The sequence below is a fragment of the Styela clava genome, chromosome 11 (genome assembly GCF_964204865.1).
Source record: "Styela clava chromosome 11, kaStyClav1.hap1.2, whole genome shotgun sequence".
NCBI classification, from domain to species: domain Eukaryota; kingdom Metazoa; phylum Chordata; class Ascidiacea; order Stolidobranchia; family Styelidae; genus Styela; species Styela clava.
In genome coordinates, this window is record NC_135260.1 from 5097719 (window position 1) to 5121026 (window position 23308).

At 35.8% G+C, this 23308-nt stretch overlaps 2 protein-coding genes across 6 annotated transcripts in view; one reads left to right on the forward strand and one right to left on the reverse strand.

Moving 5' to 3' along the window:
* The window catches only part of LOC120347438 (uncharacterized), a 43987-nt gene extending 24482 nt beyond the window's left edge, over nucleotides 1-19505 (forward strand). For 2 of the 5 annotated variants that reach the window (XM_078117706.1, XM_078117707.1), the window contains exons 23-43: nucleotides 562-633; nucleotides 1676-1786; nucleotides 2938-3039; nucleotides 3637-3702; nucleotides 4980-5066; nucleotides 5519-5624; nucleotides 6279-6454; nucleotides 7595-7699; nucleotides 9157-9250; nucleotides 9410-9478; nucleotides 9967-10124; nucleotides 10881-10949; nucleotides 11484-11603; nucleotides 12508-12597; nucleotides 12994-13077; nucleotides 13839-14045; nucleotides 14511-14630; nucleotides 15209-15282; nucleotides 15710-15862; nucleotides 16394-16552; nucleotides 18236-19505. In XM_078117706.1, coding sequence (XP_077973832.1) covers nucleotides 562-633; nucleotides 1676-1786; nucleotides 2938-3039; nucleotides 3637-3702; nucleotides 4980-5066; nucleotides 5519-5624; nucleotides 6279-6454; nucleotides 7595-7699; nucleotides 9157-9250; nucleotides 9410-9478; nucleotides 9967-10124; nucleotides 10881-10949; nucleotides 11484-11603; nucleotides 12508-12597; nucleotides 12994-13077; nucleotides 13839-14045; nucleotides 14511-14630; nucleotides 15209-15282; nucleotides 15710-15862; nucleotides 16394-16552; nucleotides 18236-18377 — 2364 coding nt within the window. In that variant the 3' untranslated portion in view covers nucleotides 18378-19505. The remainder of the gene's footprint in view (nucleotides 1-561; nucleotides 634-1675; nucleotides 1787-2937; nucleotides 3040-3636; nucleotides 3703-4979; nucleotides 5067-5518; nucleotides 5625-6278; nucleotides 6455-7594; nucleotides 7700-9156; nucleotides 9251-9409; nucleotides 9479-9966; nucleotides 10125-10880; nucleotides 10950-11483; nucleotides 11604-12507; nucleotides 12598-12993; nucleotides 13078-13838; nucleotides 14046-14510; nucleotides 14631-15208; nucleotides 15283-15709; nucleotides 15863-16393; nucleotides 16553-18235) is intronic. The other 3 variants (XM_078117708.1, XM_078117709.1, XM_078117710.1) reach the window with 3 other exon arrangements.
* Nucleotides 19506-20325: 820 nt separating this feature from the next.
* Nucleotides 20326-21090, reverse strand: LOC120346964 (zinc finger BED domain-containing protein 5-like). The gene has a single exon (XM_039416764.2). The coding sequence runs from the start codon at nucleotides 21088-21090 to the stop codon at nucleotides 20326-20328; it is 765 nt and encodes a 254-aa protein (XP_039272698.2).
* Nucleotides 21091-23308: the final 2218 nt, after the last annotated feature.

Genomic DNA, 23308 nt, shown 5'->3' on the forward strand with positions numbered 1-23308 from the left:
TGCATGGTATTCTGATTGAGGATTTAGCAAGGTTTTGGTCAAGTAGCCACTTACTATTTTAGAAGGGTACTCCCGTAGTATGTGTACCAGGTTAGGGTTAGGCCATTATTTTGTTCCGATTTTTCTTATTTTGGTTCTATTACGAGTTTAAGACTGTTTGTGTTAGCCAAGTGAATATACCCCCTGTCCATAGGTTTCAGTCTTTTTACACAACTTGATGAAGAGTAGACAAACACAATTAGTTACCTGGATATTGGTACACACACTTCTGAAGCGCCTTTAGAAGATATGAAATGTTTCCTGTTCAAAACAACATACCATTTTTGGTCATCTCTGGTGGAATGGTGGTGTGGTGATCTTCACTTGAAAATGTTTTGTAGGACAACTTGTTGTGAAGATGAAGGTTTTTGGAGAAATTTTTGAGAGACATCATTGCAGATGAAATTGAAATATTATAGAATGTAGATATTACAGCTGCAACAAGCATCACTCTCACTAAATGTTTATTTAATCATTAATTTATTTAACAAAGTGTCATATATACATTTATTTATTGAACAGCATTTGCAGAAAGAGTTTTCAGACAAAGAAAATATTCGTTTTGATTCTCTACTGAAGGAAAAGAAAGCCAATGTATGTTATTCAATAGTAATACCTTAGTCTAGACGGGCCTGCATTTTGCCAAATATCAATCAATTTCTTGAGAAATTATTTCTTATCTGCTCTTGTTTAGATCTGGACATAAAATGATTGAGTCTGTTTAAATTAGCATTGAGATATGCTTTCCCCTAGTGCCCTTGTAAGAATAGGTTAATTGGACAAGTAGTGGACATAAGGATCGTTATATTGTTCTTGTTCTTTGCCACGTTTTGAAGAAACCGCTTTTCTCTTTGATTACTGGACCAATTGCTTTGAAATTTTCAGAAGTTAAAGATTTTCTTCAGAGGGCTATTACTTTTATTTTTGCTATGACGTCATCAAAATGATGTGGCGCTACGTCTCCATATATTTGAGCATAGTTCACTTGTTATACATAGACCAGTATTTTCAGTGCTTAAGTGATAGAAGCTCTAGTAGTGTAGATTGAAAAGTCAGTTTCGGGAATGAACCATTTGCTATCTGTACCTGTATCTGGTTTGATGTGAGATGAGCGTTATATTTTCCAGCTTTATGCTCAAGTGATAAAATCACTGATTTACTTTACTTATACCTGGTCTGGTGACTGGGTATGAGGCATTGTTTTTACATTAGTTCAATATTATTGGTAGGTTGGATAGACTAGTGTTGCCATACCGTCCAGACATGTCCGGAATTTAGGGTTAAATTTTGCGTCTGGGAAGAATTTAAAAAATGCTCAAATGTCCGGAATCCGGAATTTTACTGCATCTGCAATCGTACTATGCACACTGCTAATACAGAACATTGTTATTTCGTACCATGCTCATATTTTTTACTATGAGGTCATGAAAATAGTCATGCACTGTCCGGAATTTTGCGTTTTCAAATATGGTGACCCTAGTATAGACTAGTATCAGTTTTAGGCTCAAGTGATAGATGTTTTACTTCTGTAGACTGACAAAATCTAAGTATATGGGTTCGGAATGATCAGGTAGCGTTAAGCCATCATATCAACTTTTCTCTCACTATTATAAATTTTCCAACACTTCTAATGTAGGAAAAGAAAGCTTGGGAAAACGTTGTTGGAAAACAGAACAAGAGAAAGAGTGGTAGATTATTATCAGCTAAGAAAAAGAAAAGGTCGCTCATTAATACTGAGATATCGGAGGTGATTTATTTATCGCAATTTTGCTTTATATTGTTTCTGAGTAAATTCGGAACGACAGGATTCCATTTAGAGTTGCTTTGAGTAATATTCAACCTAATAGTTGATACATTGTGTTAGCTTCTAAGAAACGCTCAGATCAGCCGGTGTGTATTGAAAGGTTTGAATTATTTATGACAATTTTCCCTATAAGGTTTTGTGATAAAATTTGAGGAAAAGGGTTTTATTTTGTGTTTTAGTTATATAGTTAATTTGCAACTTGGTTGGTGACTTGTGCTTAGTATTGAGGATTGAGGAATGCTATCACTAACCTGTGTGGAGCCATAGTTTCGAAACCTAATAGTTATAATTATGTGTGGAAAGGGTTATAATTATGTGTGGAAAGGGTTATAATTATGTGTGGAAAGATTGCTTGGCCACATAGTCTCTTATTACTTATCGATCTTGATCGGTAAGTATTTGTCTGTAAGACCCTTTCGTATGTTACACGATATCTCCTGAAAGCAAGGTTGAATCTGCTCCAAATTTTGCATGTTCATTCATCATATCTCGGACCAAAGACCTGTTGATGAATTATGTCGTATAATTAGCGAGTTATTAATTAATTAGTGATGGGACACACGGTGTCGCTATTGAGTCAGAGCGAAGGTTTCTGTTTTGGAGAATCCCCTAACTTTTTTTTTTGTGAACATGCGGAAGATCGATAAGTCAGCGGTTTCCGATCGCCATCTCGATTGTTTAGTTAAGATCTTCACCATGCAGGTACATGCATCTGAACTTATGACGGCTCAACATTACCACGACCTGGCAAGATAGCATCGTGCAATAAACGATTAAGTTGTTTAATGAGCCCTCTCTCTCTAGATTAAAATTCTCCTACCTGTATGCAATATGCTCATATATATATATATATATAATGAAATTTGATCTGTTAAATTTACTGTACTTCATCAATAAATTTTCTTAAAGATTATTTTATTAATCCAGTAGGCAGTAACCCAAAAACATTGCTTTCTTATTAGCAAAGCCAATTTCATGGGCAATGCTATTGATGATCATGAATCACATTTTTAAATACTGTTACGTGGAAACTTTGATCAAAAAAATTTCTTCGAGTGCTCCTAATAAATGGCAGAATAATTTTCTTATTTCAGCCTCTAGAAGACTTGAGTTTAAATGACACGATGCTGCCAGACTTGAATGATGATGTACTGAAGTCAGTTAAAAAGATGCCGTATGCTGCTAAGTTTATGAAAGTAAGAATGATATATCTAGTTTTATGTCTTAGTATCAGGCGCTCCAGAAGTATGTGTACCAATATGAAGGTAACTAATTTTGTTCGGCTACCTCACATCAAGTTAGCCTATGGCCAGGGGGTATATTCACTCGGCTAACACAGACAATCCCCGAACTCATAATAGTATAACTCGAACTGAAAATCAGAATAAAATTATGTCCTAACCCTAACGACACTGGCTCGATTCACCATTCATGAAAAACTTAAAATTAATTTGAATCCTTATAAAATGACTTAGGCTCATCATCAGCTGATTCCAGTGAGACTTAACTAGACTTCAGATTCGTGGCTTGAAATTTCAGTACTTTTAATGACTTCAGTGGTATTTAAGTGATTGCTGTAACTTGCTTAGAGTTGAGTCCACTATTCTTCAAATCAGATGTACGTTGCCTTGCTTAGCTACCTTCTAAAAAATTTTAGTTCCGACGATGAACACCGCGCTGGGCAGGGTTTACTTTCGAGATTTTCAGCTTACATTGCCGACATAGGGTGATGTCTTCACTATTGCTGTCTACAATATATCAGCCATCTTGACTAATCAAAAAATTATTTTTAGACTCCAATTGACAATGAAAAGAAGGTGAACAGAGGAAAGAGAACAAGGGCTAGAAATAAAAATATAGTGAGTTGATTATGTGTTGCCACAGTGTCACCATAATTAGCATTCTCATTTTGTTCAGAACAAGACTTAAACAAATTGTCATTTTGATAGAAATGCTTTCTGTTAGCTTATGTTAGAAGCTTCCAAAATAGGATTTATCCTGGTTAAAACTATTAACGGTAAGTAACACATATTTATCAAAGAGTATTCTGATGTAGTTATCTCTTACTTGAACTTTTGTTCAAAGCAAGACTCGTACCAACAGTCAATTCGATAAAATAAGCTTTAAGTTGGGATGTATTTTAGTTCAAATCGTGAGGAAACGCATAATATGTTTTGTTTTCAAATGCTTATCAATCAGCTTTTGGGCCTCATGGATGTCCTTCACCATTATAACTATGTACTTACACATAATTCTCGTAATTTGTGTACATTTGATTTTTGCTGGCTGGAGAACAATAAACCTGACTAGGACTTGATGCCTTCAGAACAGTTCGCAAAGTATTTCCATACCGCAGCTGTAGTGAGTATCTGATGGAATAGGAGACTGTGATTGGCCATATAATTGCATCATATTATTGGCCTATTTCACTCGAACCGGTTAATATAAATAATGTCATTTTTGGGGGATTTGTCAAATTTAACCTGCCCTATTCAATATGGGGTGATGAACAAGGGATTTGAACCCAGGTAGTTTTTCCTGGTTAACATATTATTAGACCCAACATGCAAACTAACCACTATGCCAGTTCCCCACCCACTTTGATACATCACCACTCTGCTTAATTTAAAACTCTCCTACTGACACTCCAGTTCTAACATGGCCAAACAATGGGCCAAATCCGGCCTGGTTGGTACGGGTAATTTAATTTGCCACAACTAAACTAAAACCACAATCAAACTAAGGTTTGATGTTTTAACTGAAAAGTAGCTCAAGGAATTTGTTGAGATTGCAATTAGATTTAGTTCTGGCAAGAGGCTCATTGTTTTTCATTTTTTAAAACACTATAAATATTGTTTAATGAATGTAACTTTTTACGTCACACTTACATGCTCCTCCAGTATAGATGGGTAGAATTTTTGGCCCTTTGTCCTTGCCAACTCGTGCTCTACTATTTTGTGCAATTTGAATAGTTTATAATGTCTCCATATTATTGCAAGTATTACAATGGTATTAAATAGTAAAAAGTAACAACGAAACTAATACTGCACACTACCACAAAGTCAAGTTCCTTTCTGGTTGGGAAACTCTGCACTATGCGACACCGCGGCTTCATATATTAACTTTGCATTTACAGCCAACAGTTGTTGAAATCTACAAAACCGAATCAGAATTAGAAACTGGGGAGACCACAACAACTGAGCAGAGTGGCGGAGATCAGAAGGTTGTGAGGCATTTTATTTGAGGAAACTACAATAAGCAACTGTTTTATGAACTATAAGGCTAAAAACAGACAATCCAAATTTTAATAACTAAGAGTCTAAAGAGATTTTACAAGAAAATTCGTTCAAAGCAAGGCGATATACGATCACTTAGAAATATAGGAGGTTGATCTCAAGGCAAAGTTACGGAAGGTCGCTAAATTGCCAAGGGCCACTGTGACTGTAAATCTTTATAATGTAGAATTTTGCGTTTAGTTAATACCGCTCGACGCAAGAACAAATTAGTCCATGTCAATACGAACATGAAAACGGCAATGCGCTAGTGAATTCTACATAAAACTTTAAACCATATAAGTAGTAAACTAGATAGAAATTTATGTAGTCATTTAGTTTTTGTATCAACTGGGCTATTCATCACTAATATTTAGTAAAAAAAAAATAATAATTTTTACAGTCTGGAGATTCAACCGAACAGACTGATTCAACTTCTCGATCTGCTTTGAAAAGGTTGAATGTGGATCCAAGACCTGGTGGTTTAGAGAAAGCAAGACAGGAGAATGGTAATTAATATTTTCTGATTGTATTCGAATTGAATTTATTTAAGATGATGCATTGAAAGCAAAGTAAAGTGGATTCTAGACTTGAAAATGCTGTCTTGTAGTCTCATTACATGGTAAGATCAAATTGATTTTCGCTAGTTCATTCATGTATATTGTGCTAACAATGATTTTCATTTCCAAAACTTTAGAACATTTCATTACCATCCTAGGCCAGTTTTCTAATTTCGTTCCTTAATTTGTCTTGTGTATTGTAATTATTTTGTACCATGACTGAATTCGTAATAATTTTTATCTATATATCTTTGGACATTCACATATAGCAAGCGGTTAGGTCCTCTGAATCATTTCAGTAGGTTTTTGAGTATAAATTTCCAAGTTTAGGTTTTATTTTTAGGAAAATTTATAAAAATTTGAGATGCTTTTCTTCTCCTGGATAAATGCAAAAGGCCTTACTCGTTACAATACAAAAGTGCTAAACCATATGTGTTTCGACATGTACATATCATATATAAATAGCAGTATAGCTCTCCCGATTATTCCAGCAGGTCATTGAGTATGAGCTTTTTACCTTTTTTACCTGATACTTAGATCTATGCTTCAAAATGATCTTCCATGAAAATTACTTACACTATTATGTCACTCCTCTATACACAGAATCAGAAAAACCTCTGAAACAAGAAATACAACTGGGCAGACGTACCAGAGCAAAAAAACAGAAAGAACTAGAACTTCCTTTTGCTGAAATAGAAGAGATTCCTGTGATTGAGGAAAGTTTGGATGAGATTCAGCCAATTGAAACTGTAAGAGATGCTCCAACTTGTATGAACGAGGTAAGTTTAAAATTTTCCCTCAAGTTTGTGATTAATTTTTGAATTAATTCCACTCATTTTTGGGAAATGTTTTTGAATAAGTTGGATGTATATTCATGATGATATTGAAATTAACGTCTTTAATCGGCATCCGTTAAAATGCAGTACCACAATTCTATATAGTTTTGGTAGGGCTAGCCACTCCAGTGATATCCATAGCTTGGCTCGGAGACGATGCTCATTTTGAGAGGGGGTGCGCATGAGATTACTTTGAGCAAAGACTAATGATTCTAATTGTTACTTATCGATCTTCAGATCGGTAAGTATATTGATAGGTATTTGTCTGTATGTCTGTCTGTGTGTCTGTTAGATGCACGCGATATCTCACGAAAGCGAGATTGAATCTGCTCCAGATTTTGCATGTGCATTCATCTTATCTCGGACCAGATCCCTATTGATTTTGGGCGAATTATGTCGTATAATTAGTTAGTAGAGTTATCAATCTATTATTGATATAGTGATCTAGATTTTTGTAAATCGAGAGAATTTTGAAACCCGCCGAGTGTGTGTGTGCGATGCGCAGTGCGCAGGTTACAAGAGCGGATGAATCGAAACTGCAGTTTCTGTTTTGGGGGATCCCCTAACTATCGATCGATAAGTCTTCGGTTTCCAACCGATATTCTCGTCTAATTTTTGGCAAATTTATATGCCGCAGGTTGGAGCTCTACAGCTTAGCTCATCTTATGTATATCAATAAGGTATAAGAATCAGAACTGTAAATATTTCAGTTCTACTTAAAATAACAGTCATTGTTGGACACGTAGTGGACATAGCGATCGTTTCAATATTATGTTGTTGTTCTTGTTCTTTGACTCGTTTTTAAAAATTCGCTTTTCGCTTTGATTACTGGACCAATTGCTTTGAAATTTTCAGTGGTTAAAGATTAAAAATTTTCTTCAGAAGGCTATTACTTTTTTTTTTGCTATGACATCATCAAAATTATTGCCATTAGGTGGCGCTACGTGTCCATATATTTGAGCATAGCTCTCTTGTATTATTGGCTGCCTGTTTTCGGAGCTTTGTTCAGAACAGTGAAAGAAACTAAAAATTGAATTCACACCTGCCTCTGTGAAAATTATTAAACAGATTTGCATTTTGAAGGATCCAGTCTTGATTCCCTTACCTAACCAACTCGTAGAAATACGTAAAAGGAGAAAAAGTGAAGGAGGCCGACTACTGGAGACATCGTACCCTTCGGAACCAGAAGTGAGAATAAAATTTTCTTTTTTATCCTGGGGAGAAAAAAGCTGGTTAGACGTCTTAATCATATGGCTTACCAAGGTCGCTCTACCGATTACCAGTCCATGTTGGGTATCGGATTATGCCAGTGGTTCTCAGCCTGTGGTACGCGGGAGCTTTTCAAGTGTTACGCAGGCAGCTATGAATTTTTTGCAACAATAAACATTTGAGTTGGCTAAAATATGGCGGCAACACTTTCTCTTTCGGTTCTTGCCTTTGGGGATCGCCCTCACCCGCCACTGCCCACCTGGAACGAAAGTCTTTCAGATCTGACAGTAGACGATGCAAATTGTCCTTCGAGTTTTCACGCAATTAAGACATTGTAACTGCATATAATTGATACGTTAAAACTTTGCCAGTGGTTATAATTTGTCCCTGCAAAAAATGGATGTAGTGCCACATTATAAAATACTCCCATAGCGCGTTTCTTGTGTCATTGTTCCCATAAAAAAGCTGCTGTTTCGCTGGTACGCGGCCAGAAAAAACTTTATAGTTGTTCGTAGTCACCAGTTGAGAACCACTGGATTATGCCGACACAGAGTCCGATAATCCTCTTGACATAGCCATCGCCCACTGGTTGAGAACCTGCGAATTCTGTTATCGTTTGTGGAAACTTGTTTCTAGCGCAATGTTGTTGAATTACTTAGTAAACCTTGGCACTCATAAATATCTCTAAGTCAGATTTGGTATTGAATTAATATAAATGTTCAATTCATTTCAATGTGCGAACAGATAGTGACCTAGAGCAGGACACCAAACAAACCATGTGATTATCCCAAGGGATTAGAAGCTGTGATTGCATAGTGTAATTGTTTGTGCGGTCTTAATTTTGATACTTTTCTACAAAAAGATTTTCTCTTATTAAGAATCATTAGGCTTAATGACAAGTCTTCATTAAATGGACTGTCGGGTAGATGGCTTTGAGAAATTACTTATATTTTTTTAATCTTTCCCTCCAGAGCTTCCAAGGTCCAGTTATTTCACCTCTAACCTTTTTTATTTTAAAAACTCACACCATGTCAGGGTGTCACTTATATTTTGGCCTTTACGTCGGCTCCTATCAATCGATAGGGAGGTAACTAATTTTGTTCGCCTATTTTACATCGAGTTGTGTAAAGAAACTGAAACCTATGAAAAGAGTGTATATTCACTTGGCTAACGCAGATAGTCTACGAACTTGTAATAGAACTAAAATAAGGAAAATCAGAATAAAATTATGGCCTAACCCTAACCTGGTACACACACTACGGGAGTACCTTACCATCTGTATCAGTTCTGTATACTTGTTGATATCTTGTTATTGAACATTTTCAGATTATTCAATTTATTTTGGTCCATTCATGTTTCCAAAGAAAAAAAGAGGTTAGATTTAGATTGATAAAAATGTCAATAATGTTATTTTTGTTAATTTTTTTCTCTATAAGGTATTGAAAAAGAAGAGACCCAAAGTTTCTTTCGATGAATTTGATTTCAATTTGAAAGATGAAGAAAATGATTTTATAAGTGTCAAAAAGAAAGGTAAAGCTATGAGTTCTTTCATGTCAATAAAGCTAATCTTTCATGTCAATAAAGAAGATGTTTCGAATTTTTTTTATAAAAATTATATAACTGGACTGGATTCAACAATTCATTAATTTTGTTTCAAAAAATATCATGTCTTCATTTTTTTTTTTGCAGGGAAAGATAAAAAATCAAAACGCAAGAAGAAAGCAAAGTTATTCGATTCTTTCTCTGATGCTGCTTCTGGTGAGTTAACTTGTCATCGTATAGCAGCGTTTCTCAAACTTCTTTGCCCCGGAACGTCTACACTTTTTATCTTGGTAGGTAGAATAACCGGAAATTTTGCGGCTTGACCTTGCCGATCCAATTTTTTACACCAAGGGTGAGGCAATGTTCGTATTAATTGAATCTGAGAGCCTCGATATGCGAACACAACAGGGGCTTTGCTAGGTGAGGGATGGGGTTAAGGGTCGAAACCCTTAATTTTGTGTATCATACATAACACTTTTCATAGCTGGAAGGCATTTTAGAACCCCAAGGCCCTTGAAGACCGGCTCATGCTAGCAATTTCAGTCTAACTTGGTAATTAGAATTTTCAGACCTTATTTGAAAAATCCTTGAAAGGCGTGCCCCTGCACCACAACATGGTCAGATTCATTACCTTTTATCACTAGGATGCCACGCCCACCTATTCCATATAACTGATCTTGAAACACTATAATTGCTCCCTTCAGCTGCCAGCTCTGACATGAGTTGGGTCAAAGAACATATAAAGAAGATCCAGAATAAGGAATCTCCAAAACCTATTAAGACTTATCTGATGAAAAACAAGAACAACACTTCACCACTCAATCTACCAGCACTGGATTCATTAACCAACTATAACATGCAGGTTTGCACTCAGTGTGCCCTTGTGATAAAAAAAATATTGATAATTTTTTTTCCGGAACTTTTGTTATGTGGAAATTATCACCTCATGACTGCTTTTTTGATACTAACTTAGTAACTGCATCAATCCTCATGTCAACTGCCATTTGCTGGTATGTAATGCAATTCACTAAATCTATAGTTTTAGCAGCTCATTGTATTACAGTGGTGGCACATAACCTTGCTCTTACAATAGTCTTTTTTATAATTCTATATAGCTCCATGCAGTTCAGTGTTTTTTTGCTCGGGAGATAAGTTTTCTTTCTTCTGGGTGAATGTGCTTTAAAATAACTGATGAGTTTTAGTATGCTCTTGCTGTAATGCTCTTTCCTTACGAACTTTAAACCAGGGCTACTCAACTGGCGGTCTGAATCCGGATTTTTCGAGTATTTGATTCGGACAGCATCTAATTCTTTAGTTTGGAACATTAGCCCCACTTTTGAAGTTCCCTTTTATAAAATGACTTTTATAGTTTTGAATATATATGAAAAGAACTATAACACCATAATAAACAATCTTGATTAGCTTATAATCATTAGTCAGTCGAGGAAGTGTGAGAACAAGGATGCTGAAATATAATTTATGGAAAGCCCGGACCGAATTAATTTTGAAGTTTTGTATGCAGATCTTTGTTGAAAATAGTTGAGTAGCCCTGCTATAAACCATCGCATAGTTTCTTCATGACAGCTTACTGAATACCATTAATTCTCCCATATTTTAGGATATTTCAACCTCGTCCTCCAACCAATCTGCCAGTAGCCCTGAGGTTGTGAGACCAGAAGTTACAAATGTGAGTACTGTTGGTCATACTTTATCATCTTCTCTGGACTTTTTTGCTCTTAGTATTGAATCGTCGAAGCATCCGAATGGCACATACGAATGGCCTGGTAGTTAAAGAACTTTAATGAGAATATGTTATCTTCGCACTTTTGATTCCCTCTCATTTTTGTCTCAATAAATGTTGTTTCCCACATTTGTCCCAATTGTATGAATCCTACCTCATGTAGTTACTCAAATCATTTGCCCTCAAAATATTGAAAAATTTTTAAATTGCAAAGTGAATTTATCGTTACCTAATATTGTTTTGGCCCTCACAGATGTATTAAATGAAGTAAAAAAAAGTAAAAAAAAAAAAAAAAAAAAAAAAAAAAAAACAATTACTGATTAAAAAACAACAAACCTGGTTAAGATATATTAAGAACTGACTTCATAACAAAATTGAAATTGTAGAGGGACCTGTATATCTATAATATATCCGTGATTTGGTATGGGTGTTTACCTTATTTGACAATGTTTTTATTATACATTTCTTTCTATGTGACAGACCTCCTTGATGAGTGGAATAGCAAAGATGCAAAGCTTTGCAAAAGCATGTAATCTTACTTTTGCAGACATCGTTGGGAACAAAATGAATGATCCACTGCCTCTCAGCAAACCAGATGAGGTATAAATATGAAGATTCTAAATCAGCAGGGGTTGCCCTGCTAAACGTTAAGAATATACTTGCCATCACACCTCTTATTACCTTTTTGAGTTAATATGAGAGGATTGCTGGACTACCTTTCGCTGTAAGGTGGTTCACATAACTGCTGGTCAGTTATGGCTTCATACACCATCACATCCACGCATCTGAAACTAATAACTGACTGCTAATCCCATACTCGAGATGGACTGGTTACCGGATGAGAGATGTCGTTCGCCATATGATTAAGCACCTTACTGGCTTTCTTCTTCTCCGGGATAAATATGGAAATCCTATCATTATATGTTTCACATTTGTTGTTCTAGCTATAGTAACTATATCGCAGCAATAAAACCCTAGTATCAATATGTCATATTTTTTAGATATGGACTTTATTTGATACTTGTTTTAGTTTTGATTTTGGATTGTGCTTCATGTGCATTTTAGGTTTGGATGAACAGATCTGAATATAACAAAAATGATATTTCCTTAAAACCTTAAAATGTAACATAAGCTTATTCAATTGATTTGATACTGAGGTCATATATGCCACAAGTTATTTGCTTTTAAAAGCTAATTTGATTGATTGATACAGAGGTCCTATATGCCAAAAGTTGTTGCTTTAGCGATGTGAGATTCGTTACCACCGTCTTTTCTCATGACAATAAGCATTGGTTGGCACATGAGGCTGCCTCTGATGACTAATGGCTGACTCTAATGATCGTATAGTCGTATCGCTCTCCCAGTCTATACCAAAAAACTTTGCGTATGTTGTTGTCTATTTTTATTATTGTTGGAATGCTTATTTCTTTTTCTGGTTGACTAGAAATAAATCTCTCTGTAAGGCGCTTATATTCTGTACCAAGACACTTTAATATTATTTCAGGTTAGTCCATTGGATTTGGAAGAATTCAACTTTGACCCATTACCTGACTTCGGTACTTTGACAAAAGCAACAAAAGAAAAAGCTAAAAAAGTGAGTTTTTTTATTAGTTGTAAAAGCTGTATGCTATTACTCAACCATATGTGCCTCTATGCACTCAATGAAATTATTTTTGATATTTCATGCTAGTTAGACCATAGTGACATAACGGATTGGATATATTGGGTTTTCTGCCCCTGGTGTGTTAGCTTTACTTAGCTAGCAGCCAACCACATGACATTTGCTGCAAGCTGACCAGTCAGTCATTAGACGATGTTGCATGATGGCTTCGTAGTGACAGTGCTGGTGTTAACTTTATCACCGCCGATTTACCAGGGACTCAGGGAAGATTTTCGTCTTCCATATCTAGAGCCATAGACAAAAAAAAGATCACACTATCTACAAACACGCTTGGACATTTTATAATTGGAAAACAATCATGTTTTACAGCATGACTTTGATACTGAATCTAATATTGAAGAACCACAGATTTCACCTCTCAAGCTGAATGCTCTCATCAATGAAGGACCAGGGGTGAGACATATTGTTGTATAAAATAGATCAGGGTTTCCCAAACTGTGGTCGGCAACGCTGACTGCACAAGGGGTCCGCAACGCTGGTCGATGACTGGTTTCAATCAAAAATCCATTGCAACGCTTTGTTTAGGTGTTGCGGACGAATATCCATTTCTGTCAGAAAAGGCAATTAAAATTTAACTTTAACAGTGACCTACATGTGTGAGGCAGCATTTTCAGTTCTTACCAATATGCTGACATAATACAGGTCGACCCTTGCCGTGGATGGGATCTATGAGTTTGCTTGTCACAAATCGATAAATTGTTCATTGAAAAGAAACCCTATCCATCACATTAATTGGTTAGACATAGAAATTGATATAATATAGGATGATGGTCTGTCAAAACTGAGATTCACAAATAAGGGTTCGCGACCCAAAAAGTTAGGGAAACTCTGGAATAGAAAGTTCAAAGCCACCAAGCAGGCAACAGAGAAGTTTAAGGAGGGGTCGCAATGCTAGGCGCCAAAATGTTTTTACTTTTCCACTAAAAGTATTCATAAGGTTATTGCAAAGGGTGTTTTCACTTTGTTAATCATGAATTGTTGGAACATGATGGAATTTAAAATCTGCTAATTAAAATAACTCCATGAGTGCTAAAAGCCTCTGGAAAGGGGCCACGGGCCATAAAAAAGTTGAAAACCACTGTCATAGAACTATGCGATTCTTAAGAGTGATTGTTGTGCAGGATAAAGTAAGTAAAACTTGATGCTCTTCTCAGGATATTGGTGAAACTTTCATGAGCCGTGAATGTCAAAATGAAGTTGGTGAAAATTTCGTGAATCATGAATCACCAGATGAGAATTTTGTGAGCAAAGCTGAATTTTCTGATGAACTAAGTGAAATTAACTTGGACAGAATGAAATCTCATCAGCGACGCAGGGAAAATGAAAATGATGATGGAGAAACACCATGGCATAAGAAAGGGGTAAATACAATTTGTCGGTTATTTATGACACGAGTTCTCAAACTTTTGGGTGATTGAGCCTGCGAAAAGGTTAAATATTATTGGCAGCGCCCCACAATAAATTTGCCCACAAATTTGACACTTGACAAACATATTAATGAAGTAGTGTCAAAATATGGCAACAAGGCAGTAACTGAATTATGACATTATCTATTTGAACTAATTAGAAAAAACGCTACAATTGTCAAATTTTATAAATTTCATCATTGGTTCTTTGGACAGTTATAAAATTAGCCAAGTTAGTATTTTAATAAGTAAACGAATAGCTTGCAAAGGTTTCTCTTGCGGTTTGGTGATGTCTACCGAATTTATTACAGTTTTAAATTACTCAAAGACTGACTGAATTTTTGGTCAAGCAATAAATAAAGCTCTCTTTTCTCGGGTCAAATATGAAAATTCCTAATATTATTGACTTTTTCATTACAGAATACACTCAAACCTTTCAAAGTTCATGAACTTGCGAGACTTAACAACAACACTCCTTCAGAATCTTCTGTTGGAATGACAATCAGAGAGAAGAATAAAAAGAAACCAACAAAGAGAAAGATATCCTTTTTCTTTATTTTTTCAGTTCTACTTAGAGGTTCTCAATTACTGTATGGACTTTAAGTTGGTGTAAAGTACTGCGCTTATTTTATATTGTGTTATACTGAGTCTTAGGCCAAAAGCCTTGTGCATGTAATGATGTACCGTATGTCTAAGTCAGTGGTGACCACCATACCAATCGCAAAACTAATTTTACTTTTACTAAAAAAACTCCCTGTTCTTTCCAGTTTCATTGCTTGATAAGGTTATTTACCAGGCCGTTTCACTTTGTTGAGCATGAGTTGTTTGAACATAATGAGATTTGGAAACTGGCAATCATAATAACATTATAAATACCACAAGAATGATAAACAGGGGGCCATGAGTGCTGGAAGATTTCTTTTTGTGACTGATCTGAAAATCTGTCAAACTCGGGTATCAACAAGCACCTTAGTGTTTCTTTGTGTTGTTACCATCTTTAGCAGCCATTACATACATGCTCGCTTGTTAGAGCATTTAAACGTGATAAATTTCTCATAAAAATCTTTGTATTTTTTATTCAATTTCCCAAGTATTGTCTTAATTATTTGCTTCATCACATAGAACCAAGGTCTTCCCCAGTGAATGCTTTTGATGCTTCCAACCATAAAAGTAAGAAGAAACTCAACATGAGGTCAGTGTTTAACTTATTAATGGAATTTCGTGCTTATCTTGCACAATGCGGAATTGGGGTGAACCACAGCTCTTGTCTGATTACTAGTTCAGGTCATATATGGAGTAGTAAATCATTTAATTATATCAGATCAGGGGTGAGTAACAGGCAGCCTGCCGGCCCGTCAAGCCATTTTACTCATCAAGCACTGCTAGGCCCCTAATTGATTGAAGTAAATCACTTACTTACTCCAATCCATTGCCCACATTTTCACATCTATCCAGAATATGCTTGTATGTGTGTCAAGGCATCTGCATGAAAATTTGTTTTGCGAAAGTTGCAGTGCCACAGTTTACCATAGGAGCTGTCATGTCAGCTTTCCCTTTCTTATTACATGGATGACTATCTTTGATATGTACTTAGTGTAATTTAATTTACCCATCCACAGGTTAGAGCAGGCATCTTCATGTCAGACGGATTCCAGCAATCTAAGCTTGAATGCAAGTGGGAGATCTGACTGGTTGTCCAAGCAAATGATAAGGAAGATGGGAAAGTATATCAGGGATGTAAACAATACTTGGAATATGGGAGACTCTGTCAGGTATATTTGTTTATGCTTATTCACTTAAAACAAACAGCCATGAGGTACGTATTGTTGCTCCTTATCGAGAACTAGAGACGCGTAAATTGAAGCAGCTTGAATATTTTTTGATCAATCATATTGAATTCTAAATAAATATCAAGTCCATGCTTTTGAGAACAAGAGAACAATGCTCAAATATATGGACACGTAGCGCCACCCAGTGGCAATAATTTTGATGACGTCATAGGGGGGGGGAAAGTAATAGCCTTCTGGAAAAAATTTTTATCTTTAACCACTGAAAATATCAAAGCAATTGGTCCAGTATTCGAAGAGAAGCGATTTTTCAAAAAATGGAGACGGAGACAAATAACAATAACAACAAAATTTTGAAACGATCGCCACTAAACGTGTCCAATAAATAACTGAACTGATCCCATACCTGACTGGTAACTGTACGATAGGTCGTGGTTCGCCATGCAATTGAGCCATCCTATCGGCATTACTCTCCTCCGATATAAATATGTCCTATTCTAACAAAATCGTTCACAGAAATGAAGGACTTGAGGTTTTTAAGACCGAAGTATCGGAATGCGAACAAAAGCACAACATGTTAATGCAGGAGATGAAAGAACTGCAATCTCAGCAGTTTTCATTCATTCAAAAATTCAATGGAAAAGTAGAAAAAGTGATGGGAAAAGCAGCTAAAAAGTGAGTTGTTTTTTATGGTTAGAATATGGATAATTGTCACTGCAAAATTCTGCTTTGTAGTTTTGAATTCCCTTTCCATGTAGTAGAAAGATTGTGATGGATACGAACAAAATACCGATTGGCTAGTAATACCACTCCACTAAAATATGGGTTCCCAACCATTTTTTAAATTTGTCTTTTTCAGAACTCTTTATTTCTCTCTCTTTATTTCCCCTTTGGGGGGAAGTGATAGATAACAAACAAACGAGAATATCGGTCGGAGACCGAAGGTTTATCATTCGAAACTGCGGTTTCGATTCATGACTCTATAGTGACACCGCGTGTCCCATCACTAATTAATTATTAACTCGCTAATTATCCGACATAATTTATTTAAAATCAATAGGCTTCTGGTCCGAGATATGATGAATGCTCATGCAAAATCAACCACGCGTTCGTGAGATATCGCGTGCATCAAACAGACAAATACCTATCAACATACTTACCGATCTAAAGATCGATAACGAACTACCGATTGGCCACAGTGGTTCTCAACCTTTTTTGATAAATTTTCCTTTTCCAAATCTCTGTATTCCCCCACTATGCTTAAAAACTCTTTTCCCGTTATTCTATCAATCCTTGCAGGGGTGGGCCATTACTTTTTGTAGTGGGTCAGTTACAGATAATAGACTTGGTTACTGGGCCGGAGAGTCAAAACTCAATGTGAGGAACTATGAATAAAAAAGTTTATTTTTATATAACAATAAGTAACAAGCGGGGTCATCATTGACGGAATTATCAGATCGGTAAGTATGTTGATAGGTATTTGTCTGTCTGTCTGTTAGATGCACGCGATATCTCACGAAGGCGTGGTTGAATCTGCTCCAAATTTTGCATGTGCATTCATCATATCTCGAACCAGAAGCCTATTGATTTTGGAGGAATTATGTCATATAATTAGCGAGTTATTAATTAATTAGTAATGGGACAAGCGATGTCACTATAGAATCATGAATCGAAACGGCAGTTTCGATCGATAAGTCTTCGGTCTCCCACCGATATTCTCGTTAATATTTTCACTGGAAACTTATATCCATAAAACTATAATTTTTGCAGACACAAGTGGGCTGGATGCGGCCTGCTGGCCATCAATTGCCTACCCCTGCTATATCGTGATTCGTGATACATGCAACTTTTGCGCAGTTTAAGTACCGGTAGTTTGAAATGTGCCCATAGATATAACAATGTTAGTTTCGAAACTATGCCAAATACGAAGTAATATTTTCTCCAACATAGTGTTAGAAGCCACTGTCTTCGAGTAAGATGTTATATTTTATATAACATTTATAACCGTTATATTTTACCTCCTCAGCATCTCCCACATTTTTTGGCTTCGTCCTGTATTTATTCATTTATTTTGTGTTTTTTACATGGATCTTAAGGTTTAACAGTAAATACAAATTGGATATATTTCATAAATTCTTTATGGGTATATATTTGAATTTATAACATGTTCTGTTAATAATGTAGCTTATGTAGTATATAGTAAAAATGGTGTTTATGTTGTCATTTGTTACGTTTTTGTTTTGTTAACCGGCACGGTTTTCTGAAATGAGAAACCCTTTAATAGTTATTCCAATTCAGAGAATCCATTGTTAAATTTTGAATTTAACCATCAGGTAAAAGTGTGTTTTATCTTTTCAGCATTATGGAGGTGAAGTCGAGACATTCTGATTTTCTGAGGAAACTTCATCAAACGACAGAAATACAAAAAGATGCCATGGAAGAACTCAGAAGCAAAATATCGAAAGAGTTAAGAGAAATCATATTACAAAGCAAAGTATGAAGAAAGCGAGCAGGGATTGAACGTATTTGAGTATATTCCACTCTTTAAGTATAGTAATAACAGTCTCAGATCGAAATTTTCCTTCCAAAGATTTGACATATAACTTTTAAAACAGCGATTTCATTTAGCACATGTGAATACATAGAAATCATTCATACCAAAGCTTCATCTTAATTATCCTCTATGTACCATTTCGACCATCAAATTCTGAATTCACAATTTGTGCAAACCTATTGCTACTGACCTTTTTCTTTCAATTTCTCTGCCTTAATGCTCCACGCTCATCAGAATACATATGGGAAGGTTTTGGTTCCGTACGTGGTTTGACCTTTTTTGGTGGCAGTGCTTTTACTGGATCAATTGTTTGATATATGGGAGTAGCACGAAATGAACTTGCTATCTGTAGATGAGTAGGAATTACTTTACTTACATTAGAGATAATTCAAAGTAGTTTCGTTTGTAAATTTATCTTTTCAAACATTCAAAATCTGCGAATCACACATAAATAAAATTAAAAATAAAATTGATGAAGTAATTTCTTGAATATAAGAATACGGTACAAATAGTTTCGTTTTGAAATTTATCGACTGAACATTTGACCCAAAAAATCAACTACTTCATTGTCTAAAAAATTGCAACAACTATCAATTTTTACTATTCCTCTTACACCAATTACAATCTGAACGGGACGTCTTTATACTCATTTTGCTCATAACAAGGTACAAGCAGCTACAACTCCAATACAGAATAAACTTCAAAACATCATGTAATCTTACCGCGGAATATTGTCGAAATAATAACAATTCTCTAAATTATTTTGGTTTGTTTTGTTCTTTTTGTTTCGCATTCAATTTTTCGGTCCTGAAGTGTGCGCACCAAGATGTCGCACAACCTGAACCCTAACCTGGTACACAACCTGAGTTCAAGTTTTGCGCCATCTTGGTGTGCATACTTCAGGAGGTCCAATTTTTCTTTGTTTTTGTGCAATTTTTGGTGTTTTTTTTTCACAATGAATTGAAGTTTTTTTTAGCCTAGCATATATATTGTTAGTAATTTTTTTTTTTTTTTTCACACAATTTTGTTCGTTCGAACACTGTTCGTTTTTTGATAAAACTTTATATGAATTAAGCGTGTACTGATTGTGATAATAGTATTTCCGACTGCAGCTTATTCCGCGAACCGAGCCATGTACACATGGACATAGTTTATTTTGCTATCGCCGACAAAAGAACACAAATATTAGGGATAGGATGAGATTTACATAATTATCCCGAAGGAGGAAATCTGATTAATTATGTGACGTACCACGACCTTCCTGATTACTTGTTCGTGTCTTGTATGGGAATAGTCGACCAGTTATTTTCAGTTTCACATGCATGTACTTTATGGTGGAAGAAGTGAACCACTCTATTGCGACGAGGATTCCAACAATTCTCTCGCGCGAAATCATTGCTCACGGAATTCGAACCAGCGCAAGACAAAAATAGGTGCGATGACAAGAGGAACAGTGTGCAGGGTGAAACTGTTAAATACAAAGAGAAAAATTAAATGCAAAAGAACAACATCAATAAATTTAATGCGATATTTGCGTCTGCTTTGATGAACACAGTCGTTGAAAATTAGGTTCAAATTTCAACTTGTCAGAACACGATAGTATATTTTCTTCCCTGCCTTGCATTTTGATGTTGAGTTTATTTAAGTGTTCACCGCCATGTATGCAAGTTTTGCAACCCAATAATTGTCTTCAAGGTGCTTACGCAAATCGTGGTTGTTCTGACTTAATAAAAACTGGTTCACTTCATGCCTAAGTTCAAAGAGTCTTGCGAGAACTTTTCCCCGAGAAAGCCAACGTACAAGCGTATAGTACAATAATGACTGATGCTCTGAACCCATTTCTTCGCATAATGCCAAAAAATACGTGAATTCGAAGCTCTCCCTTTAATGAAGTTCACAATGTCAATGCAGGTTTTATCGCTTTGGACAGTTCCTCTGGCAGCACTTTGGTCATCAAAGCTTCTCTATGTATGCAGCAATGCGTAACTTGAATGGCAGGATTTTGCTGTTTCGCCAACGTAGCAAAACCTTTACCTTTGCCCAACATTGCTGAAGCACCATCTGTGCAAAGGTTAATGCAATCACTCCAGTAGATACCGTTGGCAGTAAAAAACTCGTTTGTCACGCGAAAAATGTCCTGCCCAGTTGTTCGCTCTGGAAGTTCTATGCAAAACAAATACTCTTCTGCAATAGCGTTGTCGTCGACAAATCGTACAACAGCCAATAGCTGTGCTTGCTTTTTGATGTCCGTTGTTTCGTCGGTTTGAAGGGAAAATTTTCCAGATGTTTTTAGTTTATTAAGTAGCGTTTCAAGCAGATCTTCAGACATATCGCCAATGCGCCTTTTAATAGTCTCGGCGGACAACGACACTTTCCTGACTTCTTCAGCTTCCTTCTGTCCAAGCATTAATCCGACAACTTCTAGGCAGGCTGGTTTTATGAGTTCTTCTCCGATATTATGCGGCTTTTTCTGTCGAGCAATTAATTTGGCAACGTGATAGCTAGCTTCTACTGCTTTTTCCGAGACTGTGAAAGTTGATTTCATAAAGTGCTTTTGCTTTTTATTTTGACTCAATATTCGTTGAAAGAAATCCTTATTCTTGCCAGAATAAGGGGAATGTTTTGTTTTTAAATGCCTAATAAGTTTGCTTGGAACCATTGCTTGATTAGCAAGTTGTTCTCCACAAAGTACGTAATGTGGGCACCAAGTAAATCCATATTGAATGTAGTCTTTAGTGTATTTTCTTTTGTGTTTTTGCAGTATCACTTGCTGAAGTAGGTAAACTATCTGGTGGTTGCAATGCTCTCCTTAAAAATTTATCCATTCTGTTAGGGTTCGGGTTTTGCTAAACGCAGAAATATGTATTGGGCGCTAATTTACTATAATGGACCCTCGTAAAAAATTACATGTAAATTTTCGGATGCTCCTAATAATCATACGGGGCATTTCGACATTTTTGAGTGTGTCCATTATAGTAAATTAGCGCCATGTATTGTGACTTTAGATACACAACAATACCGGTATTATAAAAATTGCGCAACTGAACTGGGAGGCTAATACTTCGATTGATAAAATTTATTGGTGTGAACAGACATAAAAGCTCAAAATTCTCAAACAATAAAAAGTGTCTTACATTTCTAATAAATACCGCGGCACCCTTAACACAGCTCCGCGGCACCCCGGTTGCGGAGCACTAATCTAACAAGATCCAGTAGGAAAAATTTTCTTGCATGCTTTTTCATGGATTATGACATTGGCTTCAATACAACAGCAAGTAGACGTTAAAACGGTACGTAAAGATTACTAACCGGTACATCGAAAATACTTTTTACCATTAATGAGATGGACTTATCAAACGATCCGCTGTATAGCACTCTGAATCCACTGGAACGATGGAATAAGAATGTAAAATTGATGTGCTTGTCCGCTAGTAGCCGCTGTTCGCACGCAGTAGTCATGATATATTCTCGAGCGCATCAATGACGGTGCACTGTTGCGACTTTAAATATTTGTGAACATCACTTTGCGCATTTACTTGTTTGTTTGCTTTTTTTTTTATAAAATCCCAAGTGTTTGAAATTGTATGAACATGTCTCAATAATGATGCATCATACAAAGTATCAGTTTCCATGCTTTGATGCACTATTCGTACGAGTTAAAACATGCAAGCATTTTTGTACTATGGCGGTGTCCAGAATAAATTTGGTGATATTTTTACCCTGGAACAGAGGAAATTACGATAGTTTAAAAAGAGAGGCATTGCGGCCGAGATGTGGAAATATATAAAATAAAAATTTAGAACTCCTTTGATCTCCTAAAAAACGGGATCTTATTTTTCCATGATTTGCGCATATCTCGTGGGAGAAATAGAAACTTATTTTTTTATTTTTTTTTATATATATATAGGGTGTCCAAAAAGTTTCGCCCGATTTCAAAGCAATACCAATTGCAAATTTGAATAAATTTTGTTGTATGTTAGATGGGGACTACAAAATCCAATATCTATAACATCCAATTGTATACAAGTTGACTATAAAAAAAAATTATAATTGAAAAAAATTACATTTGATTATAAAGACTTAATCGGGCGAAACTTTTTGGACGCTCTGTATATATATATATATCCATTTTACTGTTGCGTTCCCATAGAGTTGTGATGCCTCCAAACGAACCAAAGATGAAAAATGCTTCGGATGATCAGAAAGAGAGTCCAACGGTCCAGTTGACTCCACGAGTGATGTTGTTCTACTTTTGTGATTGTTTAGGATCAAATAACCGTGTTCGTACGTTGACACCTTCTTAATTTTCGTTTTATTGTGGTTGTTATGGCTCGTTCAAACGACCTATGGTACTCTCACTGGAGGTCTGATTGGTATTCCTCAAAGGCACACCAGGGGGGATTTGGGAATCTGTTTATAAGTTAAGAAACAAACTAACAAATTTATTTATATGATCAAGATCAATATACATGTATTTGTATTGTTTTGACGAGAAATTGTCACGACACTATATTAGATACGTCTTGACCAAACGCAAAGATTAAGACAACAGCACACCAACTTCAACGTGCTTATGTCATATATACCTAATTGTTGAGACTTGAGATCCTTTTTCGAAGCAAGAATATATATCGTGCAAGATGTAATTTTTGGTCTGTAATATGTCGTCTTTTTGTTAGCAGTTTACATAGCGCATCTTTAAATTGAATACATACAATACAAAATATTTATTTTAGAGATATATACATTTATGTAATCCCAAGCCGCTCCCGAGATGCAATTCAGATGAATGTTTCTTGCTTGGTTTTACTTTTTGTGCAGTCTTATAGTAGGCAATGTCGATAGATTTCAATACTTGATTTCATACCCGATAATGT